General features: G+C 45.3%; 1 protein-coding gene across 1 annotated transcript in view; it reads left to right on the plus strand.

Annotated features, from left to right (window-relative positions):
* Nucleotides 1-20,116, plus strand: part of LOC140738228 (uncharacterized) — a 74,312-nt gene that overhangs the window by 3,489 nt on the left and 50,707 nt on the right. The window contains exons 2-6 of the mRNA XM_073065353.1: nucleotides 4,363-4,457; nucleotides 8,405-8,498; nucleotides 13,305-14,873; nucleotides 15,727-15,808; nucleotides 19,800-19,962. Coding sequence (XP_072921454.1) covers nucleotides 4,452-4,457; nucleotides 8,405-8,498; nucleotides 13,305-14,873; nucleotides 15,727-15,808; nucleotides 19,800-19,962 — 1,914 coding nt within the window. The 5' untranslated portion in view covers nucleotides 4,363-4,451. The remainder of the gene's footprint in view (nucleotides 1-4,362; nucleotides 4,458-8,404; nucleotides 8,499-13,304; nucleotides 14,874-15,726; nucleotides 15,809-19,799; nucleotides 19,963-20,116) is intronic.

Raw genomic sequence — 20,116 nt, forward strand, 5'->3', positions numbered from 1 at the left:
TCCCAAGGAGACTTCTAAGGAGGATGAGGAGAGGATGTTTCTTCATGTGGGTGAATCTTGACCTGGGGCCACTCAATAAAAAGGGCTCACTCATTAAATCAGAATGAGGCTCATAATAAAATTTATCATTTTATGGCAGCACTACAGTGCAAGGCATAAAAAAATTACTGTGAGTTGCAATAAACTTACTGTGAGAGAGAGAAAGAGAGAGAGCACAAAAGAGGAATAGTGAGGTTATGTTTATGGGTTCATGGACCATTCAGAAGTCTGATGCTGGGGGGGAAGAAGCTGTTTCTAAAATATTGAGTGTGGGTCTTCAGGCTCCTGTACCTCTGCCCTGCAATAGTAATGAGAAGGGGGCATGTATTGGATCGTGAGGGTCCTTGAAGATGTATGTTGCCTTCTTGGGGCAACATCCTGTGCCCCGATGTAGCTGACTGTGTCTACAATCTCTGAAGATCCCATCATTGGAGCCTCCATACCAGATGGAGATGCAACCAGGCAGAATACTCTCCATGGTACATCTGTAGAAATATACTGGAGTTTTTTGGTGACATATCAAATCATCTCAAACTCCTAATTAAACATAGCTGCTGAGATGCTTTCTTCATGATTGCATCATCTTGTTGTGCCCGGTATAGATCCTCTGAGATGCTAATGGCCATGAACTTGAATCCGCTCATCCTTTCCTCCGCTGACCCCTTAGTAAGTACTGTCTGTGTGCATGTGTGTGTTTCCCCAACTCTTTCTGAAGTCCATAATCAGGTTCTTGCTGATACTAAGTGCAAGGTTGTATTGTGACATTATTCAACTAGCCTATCTATTTCAGTCTCCTCGTTGCCACAACAATGATGTAGATGATGTTTGAGCTGTGTTGAGCCACACATTCATTAGTGCAGAGGGTAGAGCAGTAGGCTAAACACACTCTTGAGGTGCACTTATGTTGATTGTCAGGGAAGAGGAGATGCTCTCACCAATTCGTATTTATGTGGGCTCCCAATGAGCAAGTCAAGAATCCAGTTGCTGGAGGAGGTACACGAGCCCAGGTTTTGAAGCTTGTTGATTAGTACTGGGGGTCCATGGTGTTGAACACTGAGCTGTAATCGATAACCAGCACCCTGACGTAGGTACAAAATCCAGTGAGATTGCGTCTGCTGTAGACTTGTTGCGGCAGTAGGCAAAGTGTAACAGGTCAAGTCCCTGCTTGGGCTGAAGCTAAATCTTGCTACGACCAGCCTCTCAAAGTATTTCTTCACAATACATGTGAGTTCTTCCATTAACCATTTTCACCAAACTCCCACATCACTCCCTAATCCCTACTCTGACTCTATGAAACAGATTACGACTTGTGCACTTGGACATCACACACACTGAAGAACATCGCCAAGAGCTGAAGTGGTTCGACAATGTATCACTGTAAAGCTCTTCTTGTCCAGTACACCCACTACTTAGACATTCAGACCAATTCAGAAATGACAACGCTTCTTCTAAAGGCAGAGTTGGAGAAGAAATTATTTCTGTGTGATTTATCAGTTTGTAAATCTGTGGTGAGCACTGATCTACTTTTTAAATTGTGTAATATCTGTCTAATTATTGTTTCTGAGCATTGTGTGGCAAAAGATCCTTTTAAATATCAGTGTAATATTCATCCATGCATAAACATATTGAATCCCCATTGGCTGAATATTTGAATCAATGGAATGACTAGTTCACAACGTAGTCTACAGTGTACAACCTGATGCTTTAGTGCTTCAGGGAGACGATGTTGTAAACTCCATCTGTTTTTAGCAAAAAGAAGGAAATGCTGCCAAAATAAAGAACAGGAAGTAGCTTAGGCCAGAAGTTGATAAAGAGGAGACAGTAGAAAAGCTACATGTCTAAGATGGATAAATCCCCAGGTCCAGATGGGATGCAGAGGGGATGAATTAAATTAAAGTTTCCAATTCCTTTAGAAACTGGGAAAGTGTCAAGTGACCAGAGGATTGAAAATATTATCATCTTGTTCAAAAAATGTAAAAATTAACCCAGCAACTACAGTTTAGTTTAGGGAAGCTACTAGAAATAATAGTCAGGGACTTGTTAAAGACAAATTGTGATTATAACCATTGAGGCATTGCTGAGGGAAAATGTTGATATATCGAAAGCCATTTAATAAAGAAATTTGTCAACATGATCAAAGCCTGTGAAATAAAAGAGCTGATGTGCAATGTGTTGTGATAAACATTGTTATGGGCCCAATAAGCACCACCCTGGTGTGACCTAGGACTTTGTACCAGGAGTTCTACTCTTCTTGGTACAACCGTTAATTACATAGGCTCACGCATAGAGAACATCATAACTGACTTGTAGACATCATAAAACTTGGAAGTGTGATCAAGAGTGAGATGTATGTTGTGACAACATGGTGAAATTCAAATGATACATTTTGATTGGAGGAGCAAAGAAGAGCAATGTGTAAATGGTACTTTTTGAAAAGGGGTGGAGGAACAGAGTCTGCCAGTGGCTGAATGGGCAGGTTGAGAGACTGGATTTAAAGACACCCCTGTTAGAGATGTAGAGAATGAAACTACTGGGTTATGTTGAACCTCCATACAACACTGATTCAGCCATAGTTTGTGCGTTGTACCTAATGTTGGTCACATCACCACAAGTAGGATGTGAAGACGGGATTTGTTGGAATAGTCCTGGTGACTATTTCTGGTCCTGGTCCTAGTTCTGGTCACCAATGGAGTGCCTCAGGGATCTGTTCTGGGACCCTTACTCTTTGTGATTTTTATAAATGACCTGGATGAGGAAGTAGAGGGATGGGTTAGGAAGTTTGATGATACAAAGGTTGGAGGTGCTGTGGATAGTGTGAAGGGCTGTCGGAGGTTACAGTAGGACATTGATAGGATGCAAAACTGGGCTGAGAAGTGGCAGATGGAGTTCAACCCAGATGTGTGAGGTGGTTCATTTTGGTAGGTCAAATATGATGGCAGAATATAGTATTAATGGTAAGACTCCTGGCAGTGTGGAGGATCAGAGGGATCTTGGGGTCCAAGTCCATAGGACGCTCAAAGCAGCTGCGCAGGTTGACTCTGTTGTCAAGAAGGCATACGGTGTATTGGCCTTCATCCATCATGGAATTGAATTTAGGAGCCGAGAGGTAATGTTGCAGCTATATAGGACCATGGTCAGACCCCACTTGGAGTACTGTGCTCAGTTCTGGTCACCTCACTACAGGAAAGATGTGGAAACCATAGAAAGGGTGCAGAGAAGATTTACAAGGATGTTGCCTGGATTAGGGACCATGCCTTATGAGAATAGATTGAGTGAACTTGACCTTTTCTCCTTGGGATGTTGGAGGATGAGAGGTGACCTGATAGAGGTGTACAAGATGATGAGAGGCATTGATCGTGTGGATAGTCAGAGCCTTTTTCCCAGGGCTGAAATGGTTGCCACAAGAGGACACAGGTTTAAGGTGCTGGGGAGTAGGTACAGAAGAGATGTCAGGGGTAAGTTTTTTACTCAGAGAGTGGTGAGTGAGTAGAATGGGCTGCTGGCAATGGTGGTGGAGGCGGATATGATAGGGTCTTTTAAGAGGCTTTTAGATAGGTAGATGGAGCTTAGTAAAATGGAGGGCTATAGGTAAGCCTCGTAATTTCTAAGGTAGGGACATGTTCAGCACAGCTTTGTGGGCTGAAGGGCCTGTATTGTGCTGCAGGTTTTCTATGTTCTAAGACTGGTGCATAGGTGGGAGGGGGTGGTAAAATAGAGACGGTTGATCTGAAGGAGATTTTCAAAGTCACAAATGGGACGAAGTTAAGACAGTCGAACTGTTTCCAGTGGTGTCAGGGTCAGGAACCAGAGGGCACAGGCTTGAAGCAATGGGCAAAGAATTGAAGAAGAAATGAAGAAAACCTTCCTTACAGCAAATGAACTCAATCCGGAAAACACTCATTGTTTCTTCCAAAAGGGAACTCTATGAATAACAGGGCTACTGGTTCAGAGAGATGGGGATTGGGAGTGACTGCATTGCTCATAGAGAACTAGCATGGCTCAGCTGGCCAAATGGCCTTCCTCTGAATGCTAAACATTTCAGCAATTTTGTGCTATCTATAGAGGAGGTTGGATGTCCTCCATTCAGCTCATTCCAGTCCTTCCTGGGGAATATCAGGATTCTGATCTGTGGAACCACTAAAACCAAGATCAGAATTTAATCTGACAAGATTTCAAAGGAGAGTTAAAAAAGAAATCACTGGGAAGTATTCCTGTCCTTTTTCAAGTTGGGGGAGATGTTACCAGATAGTGCAAAGATTCCGCTTGTTCAAACTAAACGGTTAAGTCTAACCAGTTTAACTTGCTGTCTGCATCCCTGCACAGAGAGTCAGGTTGGAAATGAGACCACATCACATCCCCTGAAGGACCACTGTGACTATCTCCTGGACTCCATTGACGTTCAGCTCAGTCAGATGCAGGTAAAGCAGAAACCAAGTTATCACCATCTTATCTAAAACCAGCTTGACTTGGAACCAGGATTGTCCTAGCATGTGATTGCAAATGTGTTTAGTCCAGACAGAGGTGACCCCCATTAGAGAGTTTAACCATCTCATTCCATTCAGGCCGATGCATTTTTAACCTAGACCTTATGTTTTTGTGTGAGAGAGATGAGTGACCAACACTAAATGTTATTGGGTCTGCTGGAGCATGAGGCTCCCCAGCTCGTGCACTGTTAACAGGAAGTATCTCGTTAGTTGCTCTGGTAACTTCCTAGAAACCCTAGCACTCACTGGTTTTCCTTATCAAAAGGTCTTCCTCCCCTCAGTCAAATCGGATCACCAGCTCCCCTTTGAACCCAATGTTCCAGGTAAACGTCATGACCTTTTTGAAGGCAGATAAACCTTGTTGCTGGTCATCTCTGAAAAGTGTGAGGCACCTGAGTACCTTCTGCCCATCAGCAATGGGCCTGCCCTTGCCTTGGTTTCCAGTGTCCTGGATTTAGATCTGGACGATCTAATTCTTAGGCCAGAGTGACTGGGATGAGCATAGACAACAAGCTGATGGCTGGTATAGTCGTAGTGGGCAGAAGGCATTGTTTCCATGTTGTATGATTCTCTGACAAGGCTCAGACATGAGATATCCCAGCCTCAGTCCCAAACGGTCATGCATTTTAATTTAATTTTATTTTTGAGCTTATGATATATGTCCACGGTCGGATGACGTGCAACTTACAGCCCTTCTCCTTATTGTTGCTGGATCTAAACCGTGGAGTTCCCTCCCTAGTAGCTCTGTGTAAGCGTCTTCGCCAGATGCTCATAGGGTCGGCTTCTGCCACCTCCTCATGGCTAGTTAGGGATGGGCAATAAATGCTGGCCTTGTTGACAAAACGATTGAAGTAAACAGCACGGAACATTCTGGACTAAGCTCACAATGACCCTGAGCCTTGTCACTCAGTACCAACCTAGAATAGCCCTGGTCTAGAGGTCATGGGTTTGGAGAAGTGTTATCCCAGGCTGTCTCTGAACCCTGGGGGTCATTATTTCTCTGAGCTCTAGGGGATAGCCAATGAAATCACAAATATCCATGCTAACTGAAGCCCCTTCACTGGCCTCGTATAGAAACTCGGCTCACTAGCCAGCTCTGCCAACAGCCACTGGACTCGGCCGTGACAAAGCCACTTTTCTTAAACAATAAACAACTAGGGTCTGTATAACTTGGGACCAACCAAACAGGAAAGTTGGGAGGTTTTGATAACTGCATCCCAATTTGAGTGAATGCTGTGTAAGTACTACCCATACGCAATTATCCATCGGCAAGAAATAACAGATGGTACACTGCATACAATTATACAGAAAGGGTATTTGTTAATTTCAGCTTTATCATACAGTTATTAAGAGGAAAAGAAAAATAAATAAAAAGGCCCATTACAATTAAACCAGTCTAAATGTGCACAGCGTTGGAGCTTGTATCTTCCAAAAGCTGACTGTTTCTCACAGCACCAAATTCTCATCACCAGTCACTGGTAGAACTTCCATCTTGGACTCCAGCTCATGAAGCACTAATTGCAATCACATCTTCACGTCTGATCAAATCCTACAGCCATCTCTCCCAATCTTCTTTTCTCTGCATCTTCCCCCAAAAAGACCACGGACCCCACCAGAGTCCGTCACAATTCTATCTCCGCCCAGCTTTCCCTAGAACCTTCTCCCAATTCCACCATCCTGACTGGCTGACACAACATTCCCAAGTTGAACATCATAGCCCCTTATCTTTAACCGAAACCCAAACGCTGTCACACTGCTTCTACAGAAATCTACTAAATGAAATATCCTAAAGCATTAAAAATATTAAGCAGTGCATTACATAACCTTATCCTTTCAACCTTGTGCGCTTTGATTTTACAGCGAGTGCCTTCATTCCATGAATCTTGTTGGTTGGACATTTGGGGATGGATGCAGTCAGAGGGGCTGTGGGGGGACTTGTGGTGTGCTTGGTTGTGACATTCAACCACAGTATGTGACCAAGCTTGGACATTCCACCATCTGGGCCTGTCCTGGAGGTACAGGTCAGCTCCCAGAGGGCTGCAATACTCCCACGTCATTCGAGATTCAAGTTTATTTATCACGTGTACACTGATGTACAGTGAAATGAGTTGTTTGCGTTAACAACCAACACAACCTAAGAATACACTGGGGGCATCCCGCAAATGTCACCACACATTCCAACACCAACATAGCATGCCCACAATGCTCAGCAGAACAACACAGAACCCAACAAGCAACAGGGAAAAACAAAACCCTCCTATCCACACACATACGTAGGATAAGCCCCCGCCCCCTGCCCCCAGCCTCGAGCCTCCAGCAGGCTCAGGCTCGGACTCGGGCCTGCAGACATAGGGATTTGACTTCCCCAGCGACTTACCGAGATTCGCAGAGTCAGGGTCAGGCCTTCGGACCTTTGCTTCCAGACTTCTGATCCACCATTGAACTGTGTTAAGCTATTAGCTGTCCTGCGCCCAGCTGTTATGTATGAAGTAGAGCAGAGGTTCCCAACTGTTTTTATGCCATGGACCAATACCATGAAGCAGGGGGTCAGTAGACCCTAGTTTGGGAACCCTTGAACTAAAGAGTCAGCACCTCATATTCCTCCTGAGTGGCCTACAGCCTAGTGGCAAGAACACTGATTTATCCAGCTTCCAGTATCTGCTCCCCTCTGTCCCATTTTCTCTCTCCTCCTGATCCACAGCCCCCATCACCCCTTCTTGCTTCCCCTCCCCTCCTTCTCCAACTGCCCATTACCCACATACTTCACCTGCCAGTTCCCCTCCCATCTCCCTCCCTCGATTCCATGCTCTGCCTTCCTCTCCTGTCAGATTCCCATCAACTTCAGTCCTTCGTCACTTCCCAGCTTCTGACGCCATTCTCACTCACCCCTCCATCGCCTGTCACCACCTCCCTCCCCTGGATACATCAATCCTTACACGCTCTTGCTCCACCGCTTCCCTCGACCTTTTTATATGGCTATCAAGCCTCTTCCTCTCCGATGAACGGTCTCGACCTGAAATATTAATTCAACCAACACACACAAAATGCTGGTGGAACACAGCAGGCCAGGCAGCATCTATAGGGAGAAGCACTGTCGACGTTTCGGGCCGAGACCCTTCATCAGGACTAACTGAAAGGAGAGATACTAAGAGATTTGAAAGTAGTGGGGGGAGGGGGAAATGCAAAATGACCAGAGAAGACCGGAGGGGTGGGATGAAGCTAAGAGCTGGAAAGGTGATTGGCGAAAGTGATACAGAGCTGGAGAAGGGAAAGGATCATGGGATGGGAGGCCTCGGGAGAAAGAAAGGGGGAGGGGGGAGCACCAGAGGGAGATGGAGAACAGGCAGATTGATGGGCAGAGAGAGAGAGAAAAAAACAAACAACTAAATATGTCAGGGATGGGGTAAGAAGGGGAGGAGGGGCATTAACGGAAGTTAGAGAAGTCAATGTTCATGCCATCAGGTTGGAGGCTACCCAGCTAATATATAAAGTGTTACGTAGAAACATAGAAAATAGGTGCAGGAGTAGGCCATTCGGCCCTTTGAGCCTGCACCGCCATTCAGTATGATCATGGCTGATCATCCAACTCAGAACCCTGTACCTGCTTTCTCTCCATACCCCCTGATCCCTTTAGCCACAAGGGCCAGTGTTGTTCCTCCAACCTGAGTGTGGCTTCATCTTGACAGTAGAGGAGGCCATGGATAGACATCAGAATGGGAATGGGATGTGGAATTAAAATGTGTGGCCACTGATTGTCCATTTCCCTCCACAAACCCTGCCTGACTCACTGTTCCTCCAGTCTTGTGTCTGTTGCTCCCAATTCCAGCATCTTCAATGCCTGTGTCTCTTGCTATGTAATGACAACTGTTAAACTTTCATAGGATTCTAACTCAGTAAGTCATGGACAGTCAACTGCTGGCAGCCTGACTGAGGGGCTCACCTTCCAGAACACAACAGAACTCTCTAGAAGGACAGGTGAGGCTGTTACCATTGACTAAACACCCAGAATCACTGTGAAATACAGTTCTGATTTTCTTGTAAATTTTTTGTTTTTTAGGCCAGTTTTTATTACCAATCCCCCATTGTTCTGGAGAAGGTGGTGGTGAGTCGCCTTCTTCAGCACCTCTTGTTGATGAAGCTCCCACTGCGCTGTTAGGAAGGGAGTTCCAGGATTTAGACCCAGCGATGAGGAAGGGTGGCCAATATCATACCAAGTCTGGATGGTGTATGGCTGAAGGGGAATATGGAGGAAGTGGGTTTCTCATTTGCCTACTACAATCCATGGGGTCAGGAGGTGCTGCCTGGGTTTGCTGGGTCAGTGCATGCTGTGGTGCAGACTGCAGCTGATGTACATTGGTGGTGGAGGGAATAAGCGTTCAATGTGATAGGAGGGTGCCTGGTAAACGGGCTTCTCTGCTATAGTCGATATCAAGCTCTGTAAATGTTACCATGACTACACTTATCCAAGCAAATGGAGGGTAGCTGGGTGAGGAGGTTGTCTAACATTACAAGGCGATGAGGAAGTGGGCCAAGGAATGGCAGATGGAATTTAATTTGGATGGCAGCACAGTGTTGCATTTTAGTAAATTAAACCATGGCAGGACTTGCACAATGATTGACAGGACCCTGGAGAGTGATGTAGAGCTGAGGCCTGAGGGTACAGTTACATTGTCCCTTGAACGTGGTGATACAGGTGCTTGCCTTCATTAGGGAATTGAGTGCAGGAGCTGGGATATCATGTTGCAATTTGTCAATTAATTGGTGAGAACACGCTTACGTTATTGTGGTTAGTTCTGGTCGTCCAGCTACAGGAAAATTGCCATTAAGCTGAGAAGGGTGCAGAAAAGATTGATGACAAGAATGTTAATGGGACTGGAGACTTGAGCTATGAAGAGAGACTGGATAGGTTTGGACTTTTCTCCCTGGAGTATATGATGCTGAATGGTGTCTTTACAGAGTTCTATAAAATCTTTAGGGATGTGCAATAGATTGGGTGAAATGTCACAGTCGTTTCCCAGGTAGGCAAGTCTAAAACTGGAGCACATAGGTTGAAGGTGAGAGGGGCAAGATTTGAAAGGAATCTGAGGGACAATTTCTTCCACAGGGTGGCGGGTACAGTGAATTTTGGTTAATTGGGACCAAAATTGAGCAAGTACATTTTGGCTGCCCAATTAGCAAAATAGGCTGCCCAAACTCTTAAAGAACAAAAACGAATCAAGAAAACAGCCAGGGTTCCCTTCGTTTAATTGGGATGCTGTGCCACCAAATTGGGGCAGAAGACTGTTCCAAATCTCATGTGTGGCCGTTAATCTCCATACTGTGTTCAGAGCAAATAGTTTTTAAACAGCATCAGTTGAGTGTGTTTGTGATTTTTGTCACTGATAGTTGATGAGAAATAAGCGGTAAGACAATTCAGAACGGCTTTGCTCACTGTGGTGTGAAGCATTGAGGTTTGGAGATGCCAGAAACAGCTGGGAGTGAAAATGAGATGATTTCACTACTTCAACAATTAGGAACGATGAAGAATTTGAAGGCATCCAAATCACCAAACCTCAATGCTTCACACCGCAGTGAGCAAAGTGGTTCTGAATTGTCTTACCGCTTATTTCTCGTCAACTATCAGTGACAAAAATCACAAACACACTCAACCGATGCTGTTTAAAAACTATTTGCTCTGAACACAGTATGGAGATTAACGGCCACACATGTGAACGTGACTGATACTAGTTAGAAACCTCAGCAACAGTCTTCTGCCCCAATTAGGTGGCACAGCATCCCAATTAAACGAAGGGAACCCTGGCTGTTTTCTTGATTCGTTTTTGTTCTTTAAGAGTTTTCCTGAGTAAGCAGCTGCCCCAATTAAACAATAGCCCAATTACCTGGAATCCGTTGATTATGGAATGAGCTACCAGAGGAAACTGTAGAGGTGGGTGCAATTACAATGTTTAAAGGGCATTTGTAGATGTGCATGGATAGAAAAGATTCAAAGGGACTGAATGCAAGTAGATGGGACTGTCTCAGTTAGACATCGTGGTTAGTTATGACTCTTTGGTAGGAAGGCTTTGGGAGTCAGCAGGTGTGTCACTTGTAGCAGGAGATCCAGCCAGTGACCTGCTCTTGTAGACATGTGGTTGGTGTGGCTTAAGTTTTTAGTCATTACAGGCATAAACAGCTGGGTCCTAGTGAATCCCTGGAGAAGTATAAGGGATGCAGGAGTGTACTCGGAAAGGAAATCAGGACGGTAAAAAGGGGACATGAGATAACTTTGGCAGAGTAGATTTGGGACAATCCAAAGAGATTTTTACTTACAGTAAAAGGGTAACTAGAGAGAGAATTGGGGCCCCTCCAAAGATCAAATGGGACACTTCTGTGCAGCTCCGCAGGAGATGGGCAAAGTCTTTAATGAATATTTCTCCTCTGTTTTTACCATGCAGTTTTCAGAACTCGGAAAAGTAAATAGCGAAATCTTGGGAATGGTTATCTTTAAATCAGAGAACATGCTGGATATCTTAAAAGGTATGCAGGTAGACAAATATCCAGGGGGTGACCAGGTTTATCCAAGAAACTAGGAGAGGCTAGAGAAGAAATTGTGGGAACCCCAGCTGAAATATTTGTATCATTTGCCACTGATAAGGTGCCGTAGACTAGAGGGCAGCAAAAGTTTTCCCTTTTTTTAAGAAGGGCAGCAAAGAAATACTGGAAACCACAGGCCAATAAGTCTAATATCTCTGGTAGGTACGTTACTCGAGAGGATTTTGAGGGAAAAGATATGCACGCAACCCTGATTAGAGTAGTCAGCATGGCTTTGTACATGGAAGATTATTTCTTATGAACTTAGTTGAGTTTTCTTGATAAGATGACCAAGAAGGTTGATGAGGGTAGGCTGTGGTTTATATGAACTTCCCTGAAGACTTTGATCAGGTTTCACATGGTCGGCTGATTTGGAAGTTTACATTGCATGGGATCCAAGGAGAGATGGGTAATTGGATACACAATTGGCTTGATGGTGGAAAGCAGAGAGTGTTGGTAGAAGATTGTTTCTCAGACTGGAGGCCCGTGACTAGTGGTGTGCCTCAAGGGTCGGTGCTGGGCCCATTGTTGTTCATCGTCTATACTGATGATTTGGTTAAGAATTACTAGCCATGGTTAGTAAGCTTGCAGATTACACCAAATTAGGAAGTATGAAGAATCAAAAATTACAGGAGTCTCTCGTTCAGCTGAATAAGTGGGCTGAGGAATGGCAAATGGAGTTTAATTTGGATAAGTGTGGTGTATTGCATTTTGGAAATTCAAATTGAGGTAGGACTTTCACAGTGGACAGCAATGCTCGGAGGGGTGTTGTAGAACAGAGGGTCCTTGGGGTAAAAGTGCATAGTTCCCTATAAGTGTAGTCACAGGTAGACAGAGTGAAGAAGAAAGTTTTTGGCGCACTGGCCTTCATAAGTCAGTGCTTTGAGTACAAAAGCTGGAATGTCATGGAGTGGTTGTACTGGACATGGTGAGGCTGCATTAGAACTGGAAATAGTGTAGAAGAGATTCACAAAGACTTGAGGGACTGAGTTACAGATTGGCTAAGCCTTTATTCCTTAAAGCATATGAGACTGAAGGGTAATCATGAGGGGCATAGACAGGGTGAGTACACTCAGTCTTTATTGTTTCAGAGTTGCAATATTAAAAACTAAAAGACCCAGGTTTAAAGAGAGAGAGAAAGATTTTTGAGAAACTTAAGGGGCAACATTTTTACACAAAGGTTGGTATCTGTGTGGAATCAGCTGCTAGAGGAAATGGTTGAAACGGGTACAATAACAATTTTTTTAAGACAGTGGGACAGGTAAATGGATTGGAAAAGTTTAGAAGGTTATGGGCCAAAGACTGGCAAATGATACTAGTTTGGATGGGGTATTTTTGTCGGCATGGACCAGATGGGATGAGGAACAATTTCTGTGCTGTGGGAGAATGAGGTGTTGCAGTTACAGAGAAAGTTTGAGGCTATAACGGGGTAGATTGTTAGGACACATCAGTCTTTTTGTACTAGGGGACCATTCAGTAGTCTTATTCAGTGAGATAGAAGCTGTCCTTAAGCCTGGTAGTACACGCCTTCATGCTTTTACATCTTCTGCACAATGTCTGTGGTGTATGGGGGTTTTTGATCATGTCTGCGACTCTACTGAGGTTGTGAGAAGTGTATATAGAGTCCATTGAGAGGAGGTTGATTTCTACGATATGCTAAGCTGTGTCCACCGGTCTCTGCAGTTTCCTGTAGTCTTGGACAGAGCAGCAGGGCAGTTGCTATAGCAAGCTGTTATGCATCCAGATACGATGCTTATTGTGGAGTACGTATCTATAAAAGTCTTGAGGAGCAACAGGGACCTGCCAAATTTCCTTAGTCTTCAGCACTGAGCGTCATTCAGTGATAATACTAGTGGGGAAGTGGAATGTCCTGCCTGTTTCCCCAGATGGTTCAGGTTCAAAGGTCACTGAGTCAGGCACGGACATCTGGCTGGTTTTGAGGAGGATGGGGCTGAAGATGAAGCAGCGACTCCCCTGCTGTCTTTGGTTCTGAGGCCAAGGAGAATCAGTCAAAGAGCAGCCCCTCCTGGTGTATCGTCCGGTGCAAAGTGTGCAAATCCAGGCGCTCAGCATGTTGCTTTGGGCTCCACTGCAGTCACAACATTCTCAGTGGAGCTATATTCCTTGGGTTGGGGTTTTGTAGAGTGTCTACTACATAGGGACATCAGGGGCAACTGGGGCTCTCACTCAAACTCTGCTGTTGTCTCTCAGCTGCAGGATGCCCTGGGCAGGTGGAAGTTCGGAGTTTAGTTCGCCCTCAAGATGCGAAGGTAACGTGCAGTCAGAACATGGATCCCCGAAGCAATCCTGAAGTTTCTTTGGCTGGGCCTGGAAAGCGAGGGGCGGATTGTGAGTCCAGGAAGAGGCAGTATGAGTGGAGAGTTCAGAGCCTGCTGGGACCCCAGCAGATTCGGGAGGCAGCCCACTACAGCAACTCCAACAGTGTGTGCACGGAGGACTTCGCCTCCCGCTTCCGCGAAGGGATGGTGAACCCTGAGCTGAGCTTTGACTCTGGGTCGGACAGCACCTTCTCATTCTGCAGCCAGGCCTCCCTGGGAGAACCATCTCACAAGTCCACCATCTGTCATCCAGAGCCACTGGGAAGTGAAGCCAGGGAACTTCCTTGCAAAGAGTCCAGGAAGGAGAGGGCTTGGTGTGACCGGGAGTGTGGGCAAGGTAGTGGAGCAGCTCTTCAGGAAACCTCAAGAAGAATTTGGGCATCCAAAACCATAGGGAAGGGTGAGCTTGTTGGGCACATTGATGATGAGGCTATCATTAACTCCGCGGCCCAGGATCAAGAGATTGTCCAACAGTTTGAGGAGGAGTTGAAGCAAGTTCTGATTGGGACCCGGTCACGGGCTGGGTGTGATTGGGAACAGGCTGTGCCCCAGGGCCGGACCCATAGATCCAGAAGCATTGAGTCTTTAGGTGACAGGATTTCGAAGCTCAGCAAGGACAATATGTTGGAGCAAACTTCACTGCAACAAAACCCTCCTGCTGGGTATGAAATTGAGCTTCCAAACTCCACCACAGAGGCACCTATGAACTCCAGTCCCCAGAGAGGCAGTGTTTTGGTGGCAGATTACCCCCCAGGCGTGATGAACTGTGGAGGTCTCATCACTGATCGTGACGGTATCGGAATACAACTTACCGAGGCTCCGAGGAGACAGTCACACAACCAAGAGAAGCGAGGTGGAGATAACTGCCCAGCACTTCAGGCCTTTTCCACTGGGTGTATCAGTGAACCTGTCCCGTTGCAGCAAGGGAACACAGCTCCCAAAGTCCCTCCACGTTACCGAGGGGAAGTTCAACTGGATAAAGAGGCGGTGAACAGGTCCCGCCCACCGTACCACATCTTACCCATGCCAGCTTTTTGCCGTACAGAGAATGCCAGCCCTGCACCAGGTGAGGGCACTGCAGGTAAACCCACCATTTTGGGTCAGTGGAAGAGAACGAACAGTAGTCTTGGAGGCTCGAATTCCAAGTTGCAGCCCTCCTACCCTTGCAGGAACCGGCCTGTTCAGTCACTGGATTCTGCCCCTCCTCCAATTTGCCCTGTCTGGAGAGGCGGTGGTGTCAGTGAAGGCTCTGCAGACTGCTGCCCTGTCTCTATCCACCCAGTGCGTGTCTCCAGGGACAGGATGAGGTCCCTGGATCCACCACGCAACGATCTGATCGGCTCCAGCAACGTGGCCAAAGCAAAACTGGCACATTCACGGAGCATCACCCAGGGGGCTTACAGCGAGGGTCTCTGCTCCCTCCAAGATAAACCTTCTTCAGGTAAGTTCAGACTTCAAAAAAATCGGTCTTGTGCCTTTGTCAATAAAACTGCATTAATTGTATCTAACATTTCATTCATTGCTCAGTATTTACCTGACAAATGACAGTATTGCTACCTGAGCTTTCAAAGTGACCCTCAGAGAGAACCCTTGCTGGTTCAGGAAGAGAACAGGGAAGCGGCTGGGAAAAAGCAGCTTCCTGCATTTCCTGTTCCTCACTCCCTCCCTCCCTCTCATGGAGACAGCGTGATGTGCAATGTCCAGAAACTCGAGTCTCCCTTCACCTAACATGATCTCTGCAAATTTTAAATGCACTTTGTCTGCAGGGGCCGAAGGGTTGTAGCTGCTTTCTTTGCTAAAGCTGAGAAGAAAACAGCTGGCCTGTTGCAGGCAGTAAGTTCAGTGGTGGTGAGGGAATAGCCTTTCAGAATAGTAAGAAAGGAGAAACCACACAGCCTTTGGGCAAAGATGAACTAAAGCACACACAAAATGCTGGAGGAACTCAGCAAGTCAGGAAGCATCTGTGGAGGGAGATAAACAGTCGACGTTTCAGTATAATTACAGCTTCATCAATCACTTCAAGTTATCAATCCAGATTGCCTTATTTTCACTCTGAACATCTTTTCTCTGCATACTTCTATCCTCATCAGGAAGGCTTTAATGCTCTCTGCTTCTTTCTGGACAACAGACCTTACCAGTTCCCCTTCCCCACCATCCTTGTCCATCTGGTGGAACTGTCCTATTTTCCATGTTTCGGTGTTTCTATTCCCATTTATGTAAGGTGGAGCAGCTCAGGACTGTTGGGATTACTGCAGTGGCTGAGAGAACGTCACCATTAATGTCTCATTTTACAGGTGGGGGACTCCAGGCCATCGTTGACGTGAGCGGGTCCTACAGTGCGAGGACGTGCTGTAGCCCCACGAAGGAGACCAACAGGTTAGAGAAATGCAGCACAGTTTTATCTCACTCCAGAGAAGTTTACATCCTTTGAGTGTGTCGCTGCTCAAAACAGGAGAGAACTGGGATTGATCCTGCTCTCCGGTGTTGTATCTGAGGAGGCTGCACATTCCCCATTTCCTCTCACATCCCAAGGTGTGCAGGTTGTCACGTGAATTAGCCACTGTTAAATTGCCCCTTTGTGTACATGAGTAGTGGTATCTGGAGGGAGTTAATGGGAATGTTGGAAGAATTAAGATTAACTTGGAGAAGCATCTTAGTCAGCATAGGGAGGCTGTGTGTTTATGAATGTAGAATAAAATGGGATTTGTATAAAAAGGTGTTTGATGATTGGTGTGGGCTGAAATTGGGTGGATTGAGTCCCTGCTCTTACTCTCTAAACTAAATAGCCACTTTATTCGATACCTCCTGTACTTGATAAAGTGGCCACTGAGCGTATGTTTGTTGTCTTCTGCTGCTGTAGCCCATCCACCTCAAGGTTTGATGTGTTGTGCATTCAGAGATGCTCTACTGCACATCACTGTTGTTATGTGTGGTTTTACAGTTACTGTCGTTTTCCTGTCAGCTTAAACCAAATCCCTGACAGCTCTCATTAACACAGTGTTTTCACCCACAAAACTGCCACTCATTGGATAGTTTATGATTTTCATACCATTCTCTACAGACTGATGTGTGTGAAAATTCTAGGAGTACAGCAGTTTCTGAGATACTCAAACCACCCAATCTGGCACCAACAATCATTCCATGGTTAAAGTCACATTTCTTCCCCAGCTGCGTAACAAGTGAACCTTATGACCATGTTTGTATGCTTTTATGCATTGACTTGCTGGTATATGAGTGACTGATTTGATATTTGCATTAATCAGGAATATAGGTTTACCTAAAAAGCGCCACTGAATGTGTTTGGCATGCAGGGCTAGGCACTGAATGGTTCTAAACTAACTCCCCCAACAAGTGAGACTACAGTGCAGCCCATTAACGTGACATCCACACTCTCCCCAGCAGGATGTTGTTGCAGAACCAATATGTGGAGCCAAGTGGAAATCTCATATGTTCCCTTTCATCCTGAAGTGCAGCCTTGAGGTTATCATCGAGGCAGCAGCTCCAATAAAATTTATCCCATAAAACAGTTCGAAGCCTTAGAGAATATGGAGCATTAAACAGTAGAGCACTGGACAGACAGACCACTTGGCCCAGAATGTTGGGCTGATCTTGATGGCAACCTACGTTACCTGTCCTCCTCGTGTATCATCCCTCTGCTATTCCCTCCATGATAAAAAAGCCTCTTAAACTCCACAAACTGTCACAACTATCCCTGGTAATCTATTTCAGGAACCTATCACTCTCTGAATAAAAGAAACTTGCCTTTCATTTCACTCCCCCCCCCCCCCCCCCCCCCCCAGTCGTAAAATCATGTCCTCTGGTGTTTGATACTTCTGCTCTGGGAAAAGATTCTGATTGTCTGCCATATCTATGTCCCTCACAATTCTGAAAACTTAGGTTAGGTCTCCCCTTAGCTTCCAACACTCTAGAGAGAACAACCTGAGGTTGTCCAACCTTTTCTTACAGCTCTTACCTTCTAATGCCGGCAGGTGACCCTCTCCTGCGTCCTCTCCAAACACCCCACATCCTTCCTATAATGAAGCAACCAGAACTGCATGTAATACTCCAAGTGTGTCTAACTAAATTTTACTTTAGCTGCAACATGACTTCCTTAATGTTATACTCAACAATTAAGGCAAGCTTGCCATATGCTTTCTTTATCACTGTTTCTATTTGCATAGCCACTTTCACCGAACAATGGACCTGGACCCAAAGATCCCTCTGTATTTCAATGCAATTAAGCAATCCACCATTACCGGTATATTTTCTCCAATCATTTGACTTCTCAAAGTGCAAAACCTCCCACGTGCCTGGATTAAACTCCATCTGCTACTTCTCTGCCTATGTCTGCAACTGATTTATATCCCACTATATTCTTTGATTGTCCTTAACATTGTCCCAACTCCACAGTTGGTGTCATTAACAAACTTGAACATCCATCTATATTTTCATCCAATTCATTGATATGAATCACAAACAACTGAGGTCCTAGCACCAACTGCAGAATGCCACTGGACATGTATCTCAGGCCAGAACAACAGCTGTACACCCCTAATCTCTGTCTTCTGTGGGCAAGTCAATTCTGGATCCAAACATGATCACCCTGGATCCCATGCATCTTGATCTTCTGAATCAACCTACCACGAGGGATCTTACTAAAATCCATGTAGCAAATGTCCTCTGCCTTGTCCTCATCAAGCTCCTTTGTCAGTTCCTCAGAAACCACGATCATGTCAGTAAGGCATGACCTACCTTGCACAAAGCCATGATGGCTATCCCTAATCAGGCCTTTATTTTCCAAATGTGCATAAATCCTGATCCTGACTGTCCTCTCCAATAGCTTCTCTACCATTGATGTGAGGCTCACTGGCCCATAATTGCCTGGATTATCCCCATTTCCTTTCTTGAACAGAGGGCTCTGGGACCTCTCATGTAGCTAGTGAGGACACAAGGATCTTTGTCAAAGCCCCAGCAATCTCCTCATTTGCTTTTTTATATATCTATATATGCATCAGGCCCTTGGGACTTAATGTTTTTCAGAAGATCCAGCACTCTTCCCCTTAATCTGACAATTTCCCAGCACGTTAGTGTGCCCCACACTGCCTTCATTATCCTCTGACGTAAAGTACTCATTTTGTCCCTCAGCTACTTGCTCTGACTCCAAGCACAAATTCCTTCCTTTTATCCTTAAGTGGACCTCCTGTTTCTTAGTTACCTTTTTTTCCTTAATTTAAGTATAAAATGCCTTGGGTTCTCCTTCATCCTGTTCACCAAGGACATTTAATGGTCCATTTTCGGCTTTCGTAATCACCTGCTTCAGCACTTTCCTGCAGTCTTTATTTTCCACAAAGGTCCAGTCTGATTTTAGCTTCCTAAACTTTACACGTGCTTCTTTTTTCCTTCCAGACTAAATTTAGGGCTTCTCAGGTCATTCAAAGTTCCCGTCCCTTACAAGAACATACCGATCCTGAACTCCCATCAGCTGGTCTTTAAACAACTCCCACATGTCAGATGGACTTGTCTGACAACAGTTGCTCCTGATCAATGCCCCTTAGCTACAGCCTTAATCCATAGTAATTTGCCCTCCCCCAATTTAGTACCTTACTGCAAGATCTGATTTTTATCCTTACCCCTAACTAACTTGTGATCACTATTTTCAATATGTTCACCCACTATTAAGCCTGTCATCCGGCATGGCTCATTTCCCAAAAACAGGTCCAGTTTGTTTGTTCCTCCAGTTGGACTTTCAATATACATCTCAACAATTCCTCTTGAATTTACTGAAGACATCCTGCCCCAAATAAGCTTCTTGTATTAAGGATATTCCAATCAAATCCCTCACTCTGATAACCCTGCTCCTTTCCATAATCTGTCTACATGTCTGTTCCTCCACCTCTCGATGGCTATTGGAGGGCCAGTAGTATAATTCCATCAGTGTAATTGCACCTTTCTTATTTTGGAGCTCCACTTAAATCTTGAGATTAGAACCCTTGAAGTCTGGTTTTTAACACTACCTAGCTTCCTAAAATCCCTTTGCACAACCTCGTCCCTGCTCCTGCCTCTGTCGTTACCCGTATGGACCATGACCTCTGGCCGTTCACTTCCTTTCTCAAGAGTGTCCTGTACCTTGCCTCAGCCAATGAACCTGTCTGCAAGTTTATCCTGGTTCTTTGAGCTTGCCGAAGTGAAGGAGACAGGCTCCTGGGATGGTGTGAGTGCATTTATTTGTTGTTAGTTTTGATTCTTTTGATTGCTGTTTATGTGGTGCTACAGTATGCGCCTGTGATGCTGCTGCTAAGGCATACACATACTTGTGCATTGAAGAGTAAACTGGACTCTGATTGTGACTTTGCTCCGGTGATTCCAGGTATGGAAACTCCCAGAAAGTGACAGTGGGTGCAAATTTCGGGAGGCCGTTTGCAGAATGGAACAGTGAGCAGAGGAAGTCCAAGTGGGATTCCAGCTTGAATGAAGGTCCAAACCGTTCCTGGAAGTGGAACAGAAGTCCTCAGATGTCCAGCACAAAGAGGGTGCAGTATACTCCTTCCTCAGACACTCTGTCACCAAGTTCCCTCTAATTTGTAATAACCGGTGTGCGTAGAAGTCTTGTGCTGTGCAATTCTTTGCCCAGTGACAACATGATGTGCGCACTGAACTTTTAAGTGGAAGAAAACTTGAAGCTAT

The sequence above is a fragment of the Hemitrygon akajei genome, chromosome 14 (genome assembly GCF_048418815.1).
Source record: "Hemitrygon akajei chromosome 14, sHemAka1.3, whole genome shotgun sequence".
NCBI lineage: Eukaryota > Metazoa > Chordata > Chondrichthyes > Myliobatiformes > Dasyatidae > Hemitrygon > Hemitrygon akajei.